The sequence below is a fragment of the Papio anubis genome, chromosome 5, assembly GCF_008728515.1.
Source record: "Papio anubis isolate 15944 chromosome 5, Panubis1.0, whole genome shotgun sequence".
Taxonomy (NCBI): domain Eukaryota; kingdom Metazoa; phylum Chordata; class Mammalia; order Primates; family Cercopithecidae; genus Papio; species Papio anubis.
In genome coordinates, this window is record NC_044980.1 from 146,289,317 (window position 1) to 146,307,806 (window position 18,490).

Consider the following 18,490-nt stretch of genomic DNA (forward strand, 5'->3'; position numbering starts at 1 on the left):
TAAATAAATTTACATCATAATTACACTAGTATTGACAAAATTTTAACCAGAAACAACTTCCCAGCATGAACAATATTATGTCCACTTAGTTTATATTCACTTTTCTACATGGCATAGATAAGTCTGTTTAAAATATATATATATAAAACAAATATATATATATTTGTTTTAACGTACTACAGATCATTGTATCGAGTGCTACTGTTTTTTATATTACAAAGAAAACAACTCATCAAATCATTTTTTGTATATATTAAATTTTACCTACTAGCATGTACCATTATGAGTTTTCTTTTGTAACCACTATTTCTGTGAAGTCTATTTTTTCTGGGTCATGTTTTACACCTCCACTTTTTTATCATGAAGTTTAATTCTTCTAGCTTTTCTGTCCAAAGCCAAATGTAATTTCATTTGGTGTTTAACCCCATTTTTAAAGGCTTTATTGAGATATATTTTATAAAGCACACAATTCATCCATTTAAAGTGTACAATTAAAAGGTTTTCAATATATTCACAAAGTTATGAAATCATCACCACAATCTTATTTTAAAATTCTTCATCACCCCTAGGAGAAATCCCTTACCTCTCAGCAATGACTCCTTATTATCCCCCAAGCTCCTCCAGCCCTAGGCAACCATAAATTTACTTTCTATCCCTATGTATTTGCCTATTTGGAGCATGTCATATATGTGAAATCATACAATATGTGGTTATTTGTAATTGGCTTCTTTCACTTAGCATAACATTTTTAAGGTTCACCCATGTTGCAGCATGTATCAGTACTTGATTCCTTTTTATTGTCAAACAATATTTCATTATGTGCATATACCACATTTTCTTTATCCATTCTTCAGTTCATGCACATTTGGGTTGTTTTCACTTTTTGGCTATAATGAATAATGCTGCTATAAAACATCAGTGCACCAGTTTTTCACTTTAATATATACCTAGGCATAGAATTACTGGGTGATATGACAATTCTGTGTTTAACATTTTGAGGAACTCCAAAATTATTTTCCAAAGTGGCCGCATCACCCATCAAATTTTAATCAGTAACAAATTTTTCCATGTGACAGTTTGAATGATGGCAAGTTTCTCTTAATGATAACTATTTCTACAGTTTATTATCCTAGTCTGTCTTTGCAATTTTCCATGTTTCCATTAAGAAGTGGTTTCTAACTTTTTATCTATAACAAATTTTCAGGTTTTAACTTATTTAACTGAACATATAACTGGCTTCAGTTTTAACCATGTTGTTTTGTGTTGATTATCTCTATGAGCAATATTATTTGAACAAAAATTAATATTTGCTACTCATTTCTGGAGTAAAGGCCATTAGTAGAAATAAGGCACAGGGTGCATGAATCTAAAAATGTGACTAAAGCATCCTGCCTAATCCATAAATTCTGTCCCTCTTTCTGACCTGGCATCCAGCCTTAGATAGATCCCCGCCTTACTCTTCTTTCCCCTTCTTCAACTAACTTGTATTGGCAATATTTCAGAGTCAGGACGTGAAATAAGAAGGGCTTAGGGTGGTAGGTTAATTTAGGCCCAGCTGTGAATGGCTAAATGTATTACTTTTCTCAGAGGTATTTGCATTTTAAATGAGGGTGGCTCTCCAGACACTTTTGGGGAACCGAGAGTCTCACCCTCCAAAGACCATTTGCAAAGATGGAACTTTTGACTTTGGAGTGAGGAAAGCCCATGACATCCCTTGACTCCCAGATCCTCAGTGCTAGAGTGGACTCAGGAAGTCATCTCCACTTAAACCTCACTTGTTTCTAGGGAAACAACCAGCAAAGGGCTGTGACTTGGCCAAGGTCTCATGGTGAGGCAGCACCAGAGCTAGGCCTGTCACCAAGGGTAGCAGACAGTATTCAGGCCTTTTCTACAACTCCAGAGCACCTCTCAGTGAGACTTTGTAGGCACCCTGCTGCTTAAGAATACACAGAACAAACATAGAACAAGAATACACAGAACAAGGGTGGGGATACTCATAATTACCTCTCTGGGGTGAGACAGAAATTGCATACAGTGGCCTTAGAGTCACTGAAAGACCCCAGGTAATTACATTGCCAGCCTCCATCTGTTGCCCAGTAACCCTTCAGTCACAGCATCACCAAGTCAGTCTCTTGGGTTGTTATATCCTTCTGATATGCATTTTTCTTCTTCTGACCTAATGAGCTCTCAAATCCGTACAACTGCCAGCTAATAGGATGCAAATTGCATATACCATCCAAATGAAAAAAGACTTACATGTTCCAATAGATTAGTTGATAATTAGGCTTCAAATTACTAATTAATTCAGTTTGAAACATAGTCAAGTATGTGGTGTGTTTTCTTACCCTTTCAGAGGAATAGTGCAATTTATAAGATGATAATTTTTAGAATTTCTGCCACATAATTAGTCTACTGCTGCATAGAACTGACCCACTCCTTCGGAATGTTTGTGATTACGGTGTAATTATAGAGTTAGAGACCAAGGAAGGCTTCGAAAGGTTTAACAAAAGGAGGGAGCTATACTTTTATTTTGCAGTTCTTTCTGTCCCTGTCAGAATGCATGAGCTTCAAAGTAGCCAGCAGTATTCTTTTAGCAGATCACTTTGGAGGAATGATTTTGGGGTTCAAATAGCCACCTTTGAAGGGCTGCCGGAGGATTGTAGGTCAGAGAAGAGAACTTATAGGCGAGGAGTCAAAAAAAAAAACACCTGTTTTTTGTCCAGGTGCCACTCTTAGCTGGCTCTGTATTCTTGGACAACTCTCCAACCCTCAGTTTCCCCATCTGTCAATTGAGAACAGTAACTCCCACTCTACCTACTCATAGTGTCACTGGGGAGACCAAATATGTTGCCAAATGCCACCATGCTTTAAAAAGTTAAAAATGTTGTGCACAAATGGAAAATTCTTACTTCACATATTAAATCCACCCATCTGTACATATTCACATATGGTGTGTATGTACATATGCATATATATGCTTGCATATATATCCATATTTTATAGAAGAGATATGTATGTTTATTTCCATAGCATTGGTGTGGTCATAAGATGAACTTGAACCATGCAGAAATTGAAAAGCTATGCCACTCTCTCTCACAGACATGCCTGGGTCCTGGAACCCGCAAGTGCTGAGCCTGGCTGCCAGTGCTCCTCCAAACCCTTGCACTGACTGTGCATTCACTCCCTGCTCTGAGACTGTGGGGAATGCAGACATCTGGCAGCCAGAGCTCTCCAGAGTTGTAGTTCTTATCTTTGTGACTCACCAGAAGCAAATCTTAGACCAAACGAGTGTTTCTCAAAGCAGAGGACCTGGAGGACCTGTGGACCTCTATAGTGTGTCTGTAGAGCCAGTTTGGAAAATGCGGCTCTAACAAGCGAGTGCTTCAGTGCCACTGCGATTGCCAGTGTGAATACCTAAACCATGGAGTAAATGATCAGATCGTTATATTGGTATTTAGAATTTCACTGGAATAAACGCACATATTTTAAAGTCTCATAGAGAACTAGAAGATTGTGAGAATTTATACAGGGTTCAGCAGACTCCTGTCTGAAAAATACTGAATTTGTTGGACAACATTGACCAGTGTGAACCATATGGTGCCTTCTAGAGGAGTAATAACAGTAATAATATCATCGATCTCTCTCATTTTTACACCATATTATAGTTTATGTGATATTTCTGTATGAATCATACTGCCGGGTTTTGGATGTCATAATACTCCTATGAAGTAAACAAGGTGGAATTCATCACCCCCATTTTACAGATGTGGGAACTGAGGCTCAGAGACATTACATGACTGAGCTGCAGAGGAGGAAGACAGGAACCTAATTAATGGAGTTTGGCTGTCAGGAATATGACAAAAACCAAGTGAGTTGGGCATAGGAATAAGATGATCAGGCTAACCTGAGGCCGAGACACTTGAGTCACTGAATTAGAATTCCTTAAATCCCTAACAAATTACAACAATAATAACAATGGCAATAACTTCCACAATTGACTGATTGCTACATTCCAGACACTATGATAAACACTTAAATGCACATCAATTAAACCTTCCTAATAGCCTTTGAGGTTGATGTTATCCTCGAATGAAGAAACAGAGCTTCCGAAAGGTTGACTGTTCCACAGTCACAAAACATATAAAGTGATGGAGCTGCACTTCTCCTCAAGGGCCATGGAATCCCAAAATGTGTGTTCTTACTACTGTGTTATGTGAGTGCTGAGCAGGGAGAGTTGGGGAAAGAGCCAGAAAAGAGAGGGGGTTGTACTGGACGAGACAGCTTGAGTTTGAATCTTGCCTGTAGTAGCAGCAATAGACTTGACATTCCAATCCAGACTCTCAAATTCCCGTTGGACATCCAGCCCACTATTTACTCCATGATTGAGGTACTCATACTGGCAATCGCAGTGGCACTGAAGCATTTGCTTGTTAATGCCCGTTTTCCAAACTGGCTCTACAGACACACTACAGAGGTCCGCAGGTCCTCTGTTTTGAGAAACATTCATTTGGTCTAAGATTTGCTTCTGGTGAGTCACAAAGATAAGAACTACAACTACATTGATGGAATTTTATTAAAATGATGATTTCTAGTGTGGCAGAAGCTGAGGAAGAGATGATGGAGTTAGCCTGTTCCAGGTCTTATTAGGGTACTTGGGAATCTGGACAGTTGACCATTTCTGCCATGTGCTTGCAGATTAACTCCTGTAGAATGTTAGATTGGAAGTTTTGGTCTATTTGGCAGCTAGTCCAAGCCCCCAGCCCCATGCTGCTGCTCCTCTGCTGGATCAGCCCTGAGCAGAAGCTGTTCTTTAGTCTCCTTGCTCCCCTGTGGTGATAAATCTGTCGACTCCTTCTGCAAAGCTGAGCTCATCCACTTTCTTCAGTGCCTCTCTTCCTGTTGGCTCCATACCTCACAGTCATGTTTAGTTTCTGCAGCTTCTGGTTAGGCAGGTGGTATAGCAGTTTGGAAGGGTGGCTTTGGAGCCAGTTCTGGGTTTGAATTCTGACTTTTATACTTATTAGCTATGTAACATTAATCAATTTATCTACCTTTTCTGAGGTTTTGTTGCCTTATCTCTAAAAAAGAGAATGATATTATGTACATCCCCGTAAAGTTTTATGAGAATTAAGTGAGATCCCTCAATGCTCTCGCAGACGAAATCACATCTACCTGTTTTATGCTACCATAGCCCCAGATATGTTTTCACTTACTATACTTGAGATTAGATAACTGATTCTCTATTATTTAATGTCTTCCTCACTGTTTATCTACAAGGTCCTAGAGGAAGGATTGTGTGCGACTTTTTCTCTGTTGAATTCCCAGTGCCTGGCAAAGTGAGTTGCACATAACAGGTGTGCTTTAAAAAGTCAACGAATGAATGAATTAGTAAATAAAACAAATTCTTAGAAAATAATGTCTGCACCTACATATCAAATGTACTTAAAGGCAAAATCTTTTAGACCTATGCTAAAAGAAGTAGAGGGAGTGGGAATATGAATTTAGTTTTGAATATGCAAATAAGTAGTTAAAGACAAGCCTAAGAGGGCTTCTAACCCACTTCATGTAGAGAGCCAGAATCTCCTCTACAACGTCCCCAACAGAAACTCAGCCATCTGGCTCATGCTTGAATAATACCCAGTGATGGAAAAGTCCTACCTCTGAGGCAGCCCTTTTCCTTCTCAAAGGGCTCAGTTTCTGCACTCTTCCTGGAACAGGGCATGGTCTGTGTGCTGTTCACCCTGTGTCACCCTCTCATCACTTCTGACTCTACATGCCCTCTGACTCTTGCAAAACTTGTCTGCTGCCTTCCCACAAAGCAACCTTTGAGTATTTGAAAACAGCTACCTTGCTTACTCTTTGGTGTTTGTGCCTTCAGTCTGGACACCCTCCTGTTCCCCCAGTGCCTTCTCTCAGGATGTGGTTCTTACAGCCATCCAGACAGCCACCAAACATGGACAAGGCCTATCCGTGTGCCTGATACTGCACTGGTTTCATGCAAGGACTAAGAAGCATGAGGCTGAACTTTGTCCCAGAAGCAACCTGACCTTGTCTTCCAGCTAGATTAGAACATGTAAAATAACATTCTCAAAAGAATGCCAGAGAAAAATCACAGCCTGTGAAAGTATCCAAGCCCCATCGATGGCCACCTGCCCTGTCACAGTGTGGTGATCAGAGGCCAGGGAGGCCGCCTGAGCTGTGGAGTGTCTGGGAAGGCTCGTGAGGCTGCATCCACAAGGCCAGCAGTCATGTAAAGAGTGTGCCCTCACCCTTGTTTGAAGAATCCAGCAGAGTGAGAGCTGAAGGGTACCTATGAAACTCGTCTCACCCGGCCCCTCATTTTATAAAATGGACACTCAAGAATGAGAGAAAGGAGTTGATCTGTCTGAAGTCACCCAGAAGTTAAACAGCAAAGCTGGGGTAGGATTTGGAGCAATCGCTTGCTCCTTCTTTGTTGCTTCTTTTCCCCCAACTGGATTTTCAGTGTGCTCATATGCCTCCGTGTTGAGGGGTGGGGCAGGGACAGAGCCAGAGACAGAGAGGGAGCTCAGAAGTGCTCCCTCCTCCCCACTGTGCCCCTCTCAAGGACTCTCTTTGCTGATGAAGCTTATTCCAGTTTCCTCTTCTTCCTCCCACACAGCCTTCCCTCTCCTGCTCTGCTCTCACCTCACTCTTCTGTAACAGACACTTTGTGATCACCAGAGCTGACACTGCCCAGAGCCTTTGGAAGGAAAAGGAGAGTGGGTGGATAGAAAGACAAACCCCAGATGCCAAAGGATGTTCTCTTCCAAAGTGATCCAAGCATCCCAGTCTAGGTCACTCTTTGTACTCATCCCTATCCTCTGAGAGAATTCACCCCAGAGATCCCCAAGATTTTCCATATCCCTCCAAGAAAAGTAAGATTCTGGTCCCATTTTATGAGGAGAAAAATGAAGTTCAAGTTGTTTAAAAACCTTTTGTAAGGTCATTTGACTAAAACTGGAATTCAAACTTAAAACCTTTCCCATTCCAAAGATTAGGCTCGTTCTCCATTGGGCCACACTGCCCAAATTGGGGAAACCTTTGCAGTTCTTAGGACTGGTATTATACTTGAGCAAGGCCAAGAAGTAAACTCCTTTCTTCCTTAAACTGCCTGGATTTGAAATCTGGCTCAGCTACTTACTAGCCGTTTGTCCGTTGCAAGTCACTTCTCTCTGTACCTCAGCTGTCTCACCTATGAGTGGGAATATTAATGTGGATCTCATAAACTAAAGATAAAACAAGTTAATGTATGCAAAGTTTTAGAACACAGAGTGCAGCAGAAGCCCAGGGTCTCATCCTAACTCTGTCACTTATTCATTACCATTTGTGCAAATCATATTTTTCTGGAAGATCTCAATTTGTTCTACAGTTGGCATAATGTTTTCAAAAGGAAAAAATTCATCAAAACAATCTTCCTGGCTGTGTGATTTAGGGTTCTAGTTTTCCAGATTCTCTTCAGTTCAGAGTTATCAAAAAATATCTCTCAAAGCCACATTGGCTCCCTGAAGCTTAAGGAAGAGGCTGGTCTATTAATCTCAAGCACTTGGTGTTGGTATCTTTTGATCTTGCAAACCATGCACACCTCGGCTGATTTGGAATGGCCTTTGTCATGCTGGGTCAGCATCCTTTGGACCATTTGAGATATGCAAGACAGTGGCTATGATTGCTCTGACAGAGCACGGAAACTCATTGTCACCAGCAGCCTTGAAGCAAGAGAGACCCCTTAACACTAATTTTGGCAGATGGTTGGTGAGCTATGTAACTAAGACAGTTCAGTCCTTGTTTCCTTACCTATCCCTCTTTTTAAGACAGAAAGTACAGTGGGAGAGAAATGGAGCTCCAGGAGACACAGGATTTTAGGTAAATATGTACTATGTGCCAAGCACGGTTCTCTAAGAATCTGACATATAACATAGTTAATCCTCACAACAACTATGAGAAATACCATAATAATCCTTATGTTGCAGCAAAGGATACTGAGGCACCAAAAGGTTAAGTGGCCCTCCTGAGGTGGCACAGCTAGGAGGTGGTGGAGCTGAGATTTGAATCCAGGCTGACATGCACAGGCAGTTTCTGTGACAGAGGGCAGTAACCCTCTGTGGCTCTGACTCGGAACCTCAACACATGAAAACTTTCTGCTTAGAGTGTTCCCAGCCCTCTTCACCCAACCAAAGGCACTTTTTTTTTCAGGCTTCATTGCTTTCACTGCAAGGCCTTCCCTGAGCTCCAAGATCAAGTTTGGGTCCACTGGTTTTGCTCTATAATTACTTGTGTAATATTGGCCTTTCTCACTAGACCTCAGGTAACTTGAAAACAAGGACCAGACCTGTCTTCTTCTCTGCTGCATTCCTGTGTCTAGCATGGGTCTGACAGTATTAAGCACTCATGAGTGAATGAGTAAATGGACAAATAAATGATTAACTAGAATCTTTCTTACCTGGTTCCCAGTAGCTTTCATATTTATCATGTTTGGACTTTCATTCTTCTTTTTATCAAACATTCAATGGGCACCTACTATATGGGAGGCCTGTGAAGGTGTAAACTGGCTTTTCATCAAAAGATGGGCATGCTGTGAGTATTTGCTTGGCCTTTTCTGGATAGGAAGGTTTTGTCATGTAAAGGGAAGATACGATTGGTTTTAAGTCTACTGGGAACTGTAGCCATAAGTGCCCACCTCATACCAGGAAATTTGCTCTTGCTCTGAAATGGCTTTGCCAGGTGTCATTCCTGACTACAACAGTTAGGGCAGAATAAAGATGAAGGGACTCTCTGGAAGACCAAATACTCCCAGGCCAGGTAGTACACCCATGCAGCCTTGCAATCAATAGCCCAACCTGGAGTCCCTGACCTTCTGCCACAAAGTGCCAGCATTTTATCCTAAATCCCAGGACTGAGAGAAATTAGTCTGTGAGGCCCTGACTGACATTTACAATGCTTTGTCAATAGTGGATACTTGCATGAGGTATGTCTGTCGATGTGTTTGTAGATATCCAAGTGTGCCTCCCTGGTTCCAAATGTAATTGGATAAGTCAACACAAATACTTTTTTCTCCCCAATATTTATGGTGTTTTCACTGATTTAAGCACAGCTACAATACCTTATTTAATTAGAGGGAAACAGACTACCCTCTGTGTTACCAGAGATTTTATAGGGAGAGGACACCTTAAAGGTTTGGTTGGTTAAAGTGGCTAAAATAGGAAAATGTGAAGACTTTTATGCAGAGACATGGGTATTTGAGGACACAATTAAGTCTTCAGCCCAGGAGTATTCCACAAATTCACACATATCCATATTCATGCTCACATACCTGTGTGATCACAGAATTGTAGATCAAAGCTGGAAGAGCCCTTAAGAGAGAAATCAAGTGGCTCAGAAGTTTCCAAACTTTTTAGTGTGAAGCTCTATTTTCAAATGGAATCTTGAAGGAGAACTCTCATGTATAAAACAGACAAAAAGCAGAGCTACTATGGTGGAAGAGAGACAGTGGGGATCTAGGACCCCATCTTTCTGCCCTTTCCCTAACCTAATATGGTAACTTCTAAAATGCCTGCAACCGGGAACATAGCTTATAAGATCACTGATGTAGCCAAAGCTCTTATTTTGCAGATAAGTCGACTAATGGCTCTACAGGTTGAGATCATTACCCAAGGACAAACAACTCATGAGATTCAAAGACAGGACAGCATTTATGTGGTTCTCCCTAAAACTCTTTTCCTGACACTTCTTATTTATGACCTAGTTCACCATAGACTACACAAAAAAGTCAGTAAGAAGACCTCTTTGATCCACAAGACAAAAGCTAAGGCTGAGACATGATAGGATTGAAGCTTATAAAAAACAATCATGAAAATGGTGAACAAAAACTTTCAGTTCCTTCATTCCTCCACATGTATTGAGCGTGCACCCTCATCCAGGTACTGTGTGTGGATGCTGTGGGGGCCAACGTCCCTGCCCTCCAGGAGCTCACAGTCTCACAGGGAAGATGAGAAGGGCCCCTGCACACTCAAAGAGAAAGCTAGGAGAGGCCTAGAAGAGATAGGAATTAAGTGCTGTGTGGTTCACATTTCAAATACCAGCACATGTTAAAAGAGCTAAGGGAAATGCCCTGATCTCATGGAAGCCTGATATTTCTTTCTTAGTATAAAGATGTGTGCTGCTCTGAGTGCTTCATTGCAGGACAGGACATAAATGAATAGATTGGCCTCACTAGTGGTTGGGAGGCTTCATGCACAGTGGTTAGAAAACAAGTCCTAGAGTCTTGTTATTTGTTAGACTATGGTTTCTGTCCTTCACTAGCTATACTGTACTGAGCAGGAACTACTCCCTTAATTTAAGCCTCATTTTTTTTTTAATTTTTAATTTGTGAATGGGAATGATAATAGTACCCACTTTACAGGATTGCTGTGAGGGTTAAATAAGATAACACAAATAAAGCACTTAGCACAGTTTCTACTAGTTTGATACATGTTAGGTACTTGTAATTATTGTTTTAGCCAAAGTCTGCCTTCTATGACATCTGCCCTTTCATTGGCTCTGGCCTGCCTTCCAGAGCCTCAGAGAACAAATCATCCATCTCTTCCCCATGACAACTCTTCTGGGACTCAGATGCATCCTTCACTTACTTTCTTGGTCTTCTATAATTTTTTAGGCTGATAATTCCCCCTTTTAAAAAAAAAATACTTCTAATACAAGAAGACTTTTTAAACCACAGTTTCCTGTAACTACTCTCTCTATGGAGCTGTCATCTAAGATTTTATCTGACAATTTGGGGAAACTTGGCATGTTCAACCTGTGCCATCCAGAGTATAAAGTACAAGTTCTTTGATTTTTCTCTCATCTTACCTCCTGTGGATCTCAAGGGGATGGGGTGGAAGAAGTGCTCTTTCCAGTATCCCAGGATTTGTTTAATAAACCTTACTTGCCCGTTTCCTTGAACGATGTTAGATGCTCCTTCTTCCTTCTGACTGGTATGGTGTCAGCACAGGCAGGATGATGAGGGCTGAACAGCTTGTATGTGACCCCTTGAAAGAATCCCAGAGCAAAGGAAATCTAGCTTTGAAGATAAAGCTTTTCATCCTTCGAAAGCTATGTTCCCATACACCTGCTTCATGTTCTCTCAGTCTTCTTGCCTGACCCAGTCCCTGTATTTGAAGCAGTTCTAACACCTAACCTCTTTTGACCTGATGATAATGATAATGGTGAATGTGATGATCATAATAATAGCTAACATTCATTAAGCGCTTACTATGTGCCAGACACGATTCTAAGTGTTTAGTTTTATTAATTCTTTTAAACTGTACACCAGTCCTATGATGTAGGTGCTATATCTGCATTTTGAAGACCAGAGAACTGAGCCTCAGAGAGGTTAAGTAACCAGTAGGCACACATAATCAGTTCTTCTGTTTCTAATTGCACGTGATAATTAATAGTCATAATGATGGCCCAGAGCCTCTTTAAGATTCTTAAAGCATTCTCCAAATCTTCACAGCAAGATGAAAGCATGTCCAATATAGTTGTAGTGTTAAACATCTCTTTAGGATATCATAATTACTTGACATGCCTTTTCATTCTAATCCTTTGAAAATTATAATTGGCATGTGATAGATGGAGTGACTATATTAGCTAGTTTACTTAATTGAGCACATTCACTCCCAATCGTTGTACTCAAACGGCTTTTCAGCATTGTGTTACCTCCTACAGTGGATATAGAGAAGAGACAGATTCTGTTCTCAACTAATCCTCTCACCAACCATATAACGTTAAGCCACTATTCCCCTCTTTGGGCCTCAGTTTCCCTGTCTGAACAATATGAAGGGTTTGGTCTTCTCTCCAAAATCTTTGCTCCTGTATAGGTCAAAAGTCAGCAAACTATGGTCCCTGTGTCAAATCCAGCTATCACCTGATTTTATATGGCTCATGAGCTAAGAATGGTTTTTTACATTTTTAAATTTTGGGGAAAAAATCAAAAGAATTATATTTTATAGTATGTGGAACTATATGACATTAAATTTCCATGCCCAGAAAAAAATTTACTATTACTATACTAAATAATAATAGTAAATTACTACATACTAAATAGTAATATTAAATTAGTATTTTCTATATATGGCTGCTTTCATGCTGCAATAACAGAGCTGACTAGTTGTGACAAGAACCATATGGTTTGCAAAGCCTAAAATATTTATAATCTGGCCCTTTACATAAAAAGTTTGCTGGCCCCTTGCATAGATGTGGAATAGGGGGGCACTAATAGGCTTCAGATAAATTAGAAGCTTTGGAAACATCTAAAGACCCTTAGGAGGTTAGTGTCAAGGAGAGAAACCTAGTGCAGTCCCACAAATGTTCCTTCAAGACAGAAAGCTATATTTGAAGGCCCCTGCTCTGGCAGGGTAAGACATATTCTGGCTGTTAACTGTGCCAGCCACAGTCAGAGGTTCATTGTCCCTCTTCGTCTGGAACAATCTGGACACACTATCCAAAAGCTAAACTCGTATGTTTCTCCACTGGTGTGGCAGTAGAACACATTTGGGAAGAAGAGACAGATTTTATAGTTGGACCACAGTTTGAATTCTTGCTTGCTGTGTGATCTCATGGAAATTTCCAAAGGTCTCTTAGCTGTAGCTCCTTAACAGAAAGTTAGGATGGATACTCACTCACTCATTTATGCAAATAACTATTAGGTGTCTACTGTGCACATTTACCTCTTGGAATTGTTTAAGGAATTAAAGGATTATGTATACAAAGCATTTAACAGAATGCCTGACTCAGGAATAGGGCTTGGAAAATGTTTAAAATACATCTCAAATGATCATTACTCTTTTGTTTTTAAATTGCAGTAACCTCCAAACTCTTACAAAGTTGTTTGAATAAAGTTATATAATGCATATGAAGGGGGCATTTTTAGCCATTATTGTCATTTTTGTTATTCTCATAAGCAATGCTTCTGAAGCTGTTTTCAGAAGAGCATTTAACAGCACCAGTGTGCTTTAATTTCAGGCCAGGAGATAAAAAATTAAGCAGGGCTCTCTTAAAAGACCATAACAAAGCTTTAATAAATGCAACAACTTCTCTCCCCTGTCCTGCCACTGCTACTTCCTCCCCTACTTTACAGTGTCTAATGGATATCTAAGATACATTAGAGCTATCTGAGGATCTATTTTTATTTTTTAATAGTATTAAAAATATAATATATTCACATGATAAAACAGATATTACAGAAGGGTATAAAATAAAAGATAAATGCCCATTCTTTCCAATTCTATACTTCATAGAAGTACCTTTTAAAACCTTTTCCTACATTTGGTTATTTAATGATTTCCCTTACACTTCTACATAATATATTTATGTTTCTTTTTCTTGCTTTATCAACTTTAACTCCATATCTGACTTCCCATTAGAAAGATGACAAATCAGCTCATAATACACCCCCAGCATCCCCTTCTCAATGTTTGTTAGTTATGCTATTATTTGGAATTCTTCTGATGATTACCTTATATTTTTAATATAGTGAACCTTGATTTTTGATTCAACAGCATTAGAGCTTTGTCAAAATACAGATATCCAGTTTCCTTTTTAGGGATACTGTATGATAATTCTTGGGGATGGCTATTTTGCAAAAGTGCCTCAAGGTATTCTGATACGTCCCTCAGAACCACTTCCTGAGAGCTTACAGTTTATCAGCCAATTTATTTGCATTTAATAATGACAGTAAACACGGCATCCTTTCTCACCAATTTTTTATTAGTCAGACATAGGACAGTGTAAAGTGCTACAGAGGTGCAGAAGAAGCAGACAAGAACACAGTGACCTGATAGCCCTAGGAGCTCGCTGATCACCAAGCTTCACTTTAGGTGAGAAACAGTCACTCAAAGACAAGCATCTGGTGCCAGTGCTGGGAGGTCAGTGGAAGGAGAGTGGGTTTAGACCTGCATTCTTGTGCTGAATAGCTGGAAAAACACTGACTAACCTGAAAAAACAAGTACTCTGTAGATTTATTTCATTTTTTTTGTCAATAGTCACAGTATATAGAGCAATGGTCCTAGCATTTGGGAACATGTTGTAAAATAGGCAAAATGGCTCAAAGAGAGTAGTAATCAAACTTCATAGTTAAAATTTTTAATAGAATATAATTAGCAATGTAGTATTTTTATATAGTACTATATAATTAATAGCACAAATAAAGCAGATAAAGAAAAATGTGATAATTACCAAATATTACCCTCTAAGGTTTTCTAATAATATGGCAAAGAAAATTAGAAAATTATTTAATTAAACCCTATTTAATGAGAGTTCCCAGGGGAACAGAATGAGTCAATTGAATATTCCCATAAACCAGTGGGCAAAGAGTTAACACCTTTATTTCCCCTTCTTAGTCAAGAACACATTTGTACATTGCCAGAGTTCATTTTCTTGAACTATGGAGAAATTTAGTCTAGTGACTATAATAGAGTCATTTCTTAGTGATTAAAAACATTGTAGAGATGCAAGATTATTATTCCCAGCATGAAATCTTACATAGGAGGGAAGATGTCAGCTATTAGATGAGAATATAGTTCATGACCCCAAGTTATTTCCTAATTTTGTTTCTTTTACTTAACATCAGAGCTATGAGCTTCTTGTATTATTCTTTGTCCATTTTTTCATGGGTGGGGAGGGGAGTTCTGTTGGAGAGTCTTATTAGTTTGATCATAAGTAACTAAGGTGTGGCTACATTAACCCTGTTTATGACATTCTGGTGATAAGATTGAGTGGCATTTATGTTGAGCAGTCGAGAAAACTCTACCATTTTCTTTGGCCTCCATTATGTCTGAGATGGAAGTAGTCAGTATGAAATGCCCAGGACCTTGTTACAGATTTTCAAGAGACAGAATTTGACTGCAGGAGATACTTTCTATTTCAATCTCCCCGAAGTTACTTTATGAACATGTTCTTTTTAAAGTCTCTAAGAACTATGAGAAATCTCTCAGCTGTGCTCTAGCTTTTAACCAGTGCTGGGATGAGTGCACTCTTAAATGGTGTAACGTCTTGGAATGCATATTGGATACAGGAACCTAGTTCTGATTTCACCTTTACTAACAGCTTGCTAGAACCATTGTGCAAATCAGTTACATCTGTGAAACTCTGTAAACTGTGGCTGTGGAACATGTTAAACTCAAAAGGTATTTTCAACCTGAATTTCTCTTTTCAACCAATTAAAATCACCCACTGGTATTTGGTGCCTGCTGGTCATATTTCTCCTGGATAATTGGCTTTCTTGCTTGAGGAAAGTCTCTGGCTTTTATTTATTCACTCAACAAATGTATTCTGTGCACCTACTCTGTGCCAAGCATTGTTCTATGAGCAGGTTCTAGGATACATCAGTGATCAAGACAAAAAAGGTTCCTGCTCTCATGAAACTGACACTTCAATAGGAGGAAAGTGGATATGGGAACACATGAGTAAACAAGATAATCTTAAATGGTGATAAAAACTCTGGAGAAACTCTAACAGGGCACTGAGAAAGAGCAGACTGGATAGGGTGCTGGGGGTAACTCTACTATGTTCTTCCGGAAGCAGTTCCCTGAGACAAGGATTCAAGTACAATGGGCTTCTTGGTTGCCAAGCCTAAAAACACCAGTGGGAAAGCAGGGAAGGGAAGTGGAGAAGGGAAGCCCACCTACAAAGTTTCATCAACAAGATGCCTACGCTGCAGGCTACTGAAGGAGCACAGTCCCCGAGGGAATCCCGAGATGTCAGTGTAGAACCCACCTCAGGGTCATGACGCCCAGAGGAGAGGATTCTGGGGCCGTTATCTACTAACTCTTTATCTGTCATTGATTGGAAGCTGCTTCTGGGCATATTAACTCCTCAACATGTCTAGCTTACCCTGTAGGTAGGCAGAATAACCAGGTGTTTGCAGTTAGTATATAAAGTAGAATATCCAGCGAACAGGATGCTGACATTGTCTACAACAGGGCAAGAACTGGTTCTTTAGATAAGAAGTAGGGAAAGACCTCTCTGAGAGATAGCAGTCTAGCCGAGATCCAAATGATGGAAAGCAGCCAGACAGGGAAATCACATTTCCAGGCAGACAGAATAGCAAGGACAAAGGCTCTGAGTGCGACTAAGCTTGCTTTGTTTACAACAATAGAAACAATAAAAAATCACAGAACTTTAGAGGCATGGGGTGGGGGAGGGTTGTTTTTGAATCATGAAGTCTATTCTTTCAGATAGAAAAATTAGAGAAAGCCAATGAGAAATTCAGAAACATGGACAGTGTCCTAGGATCCCAAGAGGGAGCTGGGTCCGCTGCTATAATTTCTTGGCTCCCAGTTCCGAACTTTCCCACGGACCATGGATCCCCTGCTCATTTTCGCATTTCACTCATTGGAATTTGGGGGTTTCCCAGAAGCCATGGAGCTGAAAGGGAATTGCCTTTATGATCCCGCTCAAATTCTTTGGGCAGTTTTCCAAGATACGATCAATGGCATATGAGTGAAAGATCTGCATGTGACTTATGAAAAAAGTTCTTCATGAAGAAGCTGTGCATTCCATTTTTTTCTTCCTGCTGGACAGGCCCTCAATTATACCTAAAAAGAAACCCAAGTTAATACAAGGCTCTATGTGACCAGCTTTGGGCTGTCACTTTGATCTCCTTTCCACCCTTTCTCTTCAAACTCACTGTGTCACAGTCATACCAGCCTCCTTACTGTTTCTTGAATATGCCAGTCATCCTCTCATCTCTGGGCCTTTGCTCAGAATGCTCTTCTCCAAATATCCCCATAGCTCAGACACAGGCATCACTTCACTCAGGTCCCTAAGCCAAGACCACCTCCTCAGGGAGGCTCATCCTCATCATTCCTTCCAAAGCATAACACTGCCCCTTCCCATCCTCTTACCTCTCTTCATCCTTCTTCATGGGACTCATTGCTACCACAGAGTATACTATCCCAGATTATACTACACTATGCTGCATATTTACTTGTTCATTTATTGTCTATCTTCCCCACTAGAATATAAACTCCATGAGGAAAGGAACTTGCTTTATTCACTATTAGAATAGTGCACTGACTTTTCAAAAATATTTGTTGAAATGATTAATCAGTGAATAAGTGAGTAAATGATTGAGTGAACCATTGCCTAACAGAGGCCCTTAGTTCTGGTGCTCTCTCTGTTACTAACTCCCTAAATGACTTTGTGCAAGTTGATTCTTCCACTCTGCCTTCGTTTCTTTATCTGGCAAATAGACATATAATGTTTACCTTAAAAACCTTGAAACGAGGTCATAGATATGAAAGTACTGCATATTATTAAATATATTAAACAAATGTAAGATTTCCTTTTAAGGTTGAAGCCTAGTTGAGTTTCAGTAAACTTCACCAAATGGAGTGGAAAGTTTCATTATAATAAACAATCCTTCATGGGTGCTGGAATTGATCAGGTCTCATGGAGTGGTGAAAACTTACTCTGTTTTATGGAAAAGAGCACAGGGTGAGGATGAAGGCTGGGATCAGAACTCGACCTCTTCCACAGACTTGCTCGTGTCCTTGGGTAACTCATAGAAGCTTGCCCCAGTGAAATTCAGATTTCTCTTCTCTCAAAATGATTGGGTATTGGGATGGTAGAGGAGATTATTCCCTCCTTAGAGGTTTCTACTTTGTGCTATATATCTGTATCATCATAATAATCCCAGCCACTATTTATTGATCACTTGGTCCTCACCACGCACTTGACATGTGTCATTACATTGCATGTTTACCCCAACATCTGGACCTCCATTATTCAGACAAGAAAACTGTCAAGTAACTTAGTTAATAGTGGTATAACTACTGGCTTATGCATAGCAGAGCCAGCACTCCAAACGAGGCATACTGGCTCCTATGCTAATTTTGTGCACAAACTAAGTAATAGCCAAGTTCAAAGGAAAGGAGACCTAACTGTCTCTCCATTGAGTAGGTTTCACCTGGTGGAACAGAATGGAAAATTCTGTGGTTCCGGAACAGGTTAAGTTGATTTATCCAGGCAGCATGTTCTGACTTCTCCCTCCTCCCCCTCTCACAGGGCTTCATGGACATTGACTTAAACAAATTCAAGGAGAGTGGCGCCAACGTGACAGGTTTCCAGCTGGTGAACTACACAGACACCATCCCAGCCAAGATCATGCAGCAGTGGAAGAATAGTGATGCTCGAGACCACACTCGGGTGGACTGGAAGAGACCCAAAGTGAGTGGATGGGCGGCCAGCAGCAAAGGGCCAGCCTGTTCCCCTTGCCTGCCCCAGATTTCTGAGCTGCATTAGTCTTTAGAAAGGAATCGGTTTTCTAAAGGGAACAAATTCAGGGAAATATATCTGTAAAGATTATTAGGTACAAGGTGCAGGGGTCAGACAACCCAAAATGACAATGGTTTTAATGAGGGAGACATTTTATTTATCTCTCATGTAAACAAAACTTAGGAGTCAGCAGTCCTGAGCTTGTTAAATGGCTCCACAG

General features: G+C 40.2%; 1 protein-coding gene across 3 annotated transcripts in view; it reads left to right on the forward strand.

Annotated features, from left to right (window-relative positions):
- Positions 1–18,490, forward strand: part of GRIA1 (glutamate ionotropic receptor AMPA type subunit 1) — a 321,543-nt gene that overhangs the window by 166,187 nt on the left and 136,866 nt on the right. For all 3 annotated transcript variants that reach the window (XM_031666559.1, XM_021939888.2, XM_031666558.1), the window contains exon 6: positions 18,061–18,222. In XM_031666559.1, the coding sequence (XP_031522419.1) occupies positions 18,061–18,222 (162 nt within the window). The remainder of the gene's footprint in view (positions 1–18,060; positions 18,223–18,490) is intronic.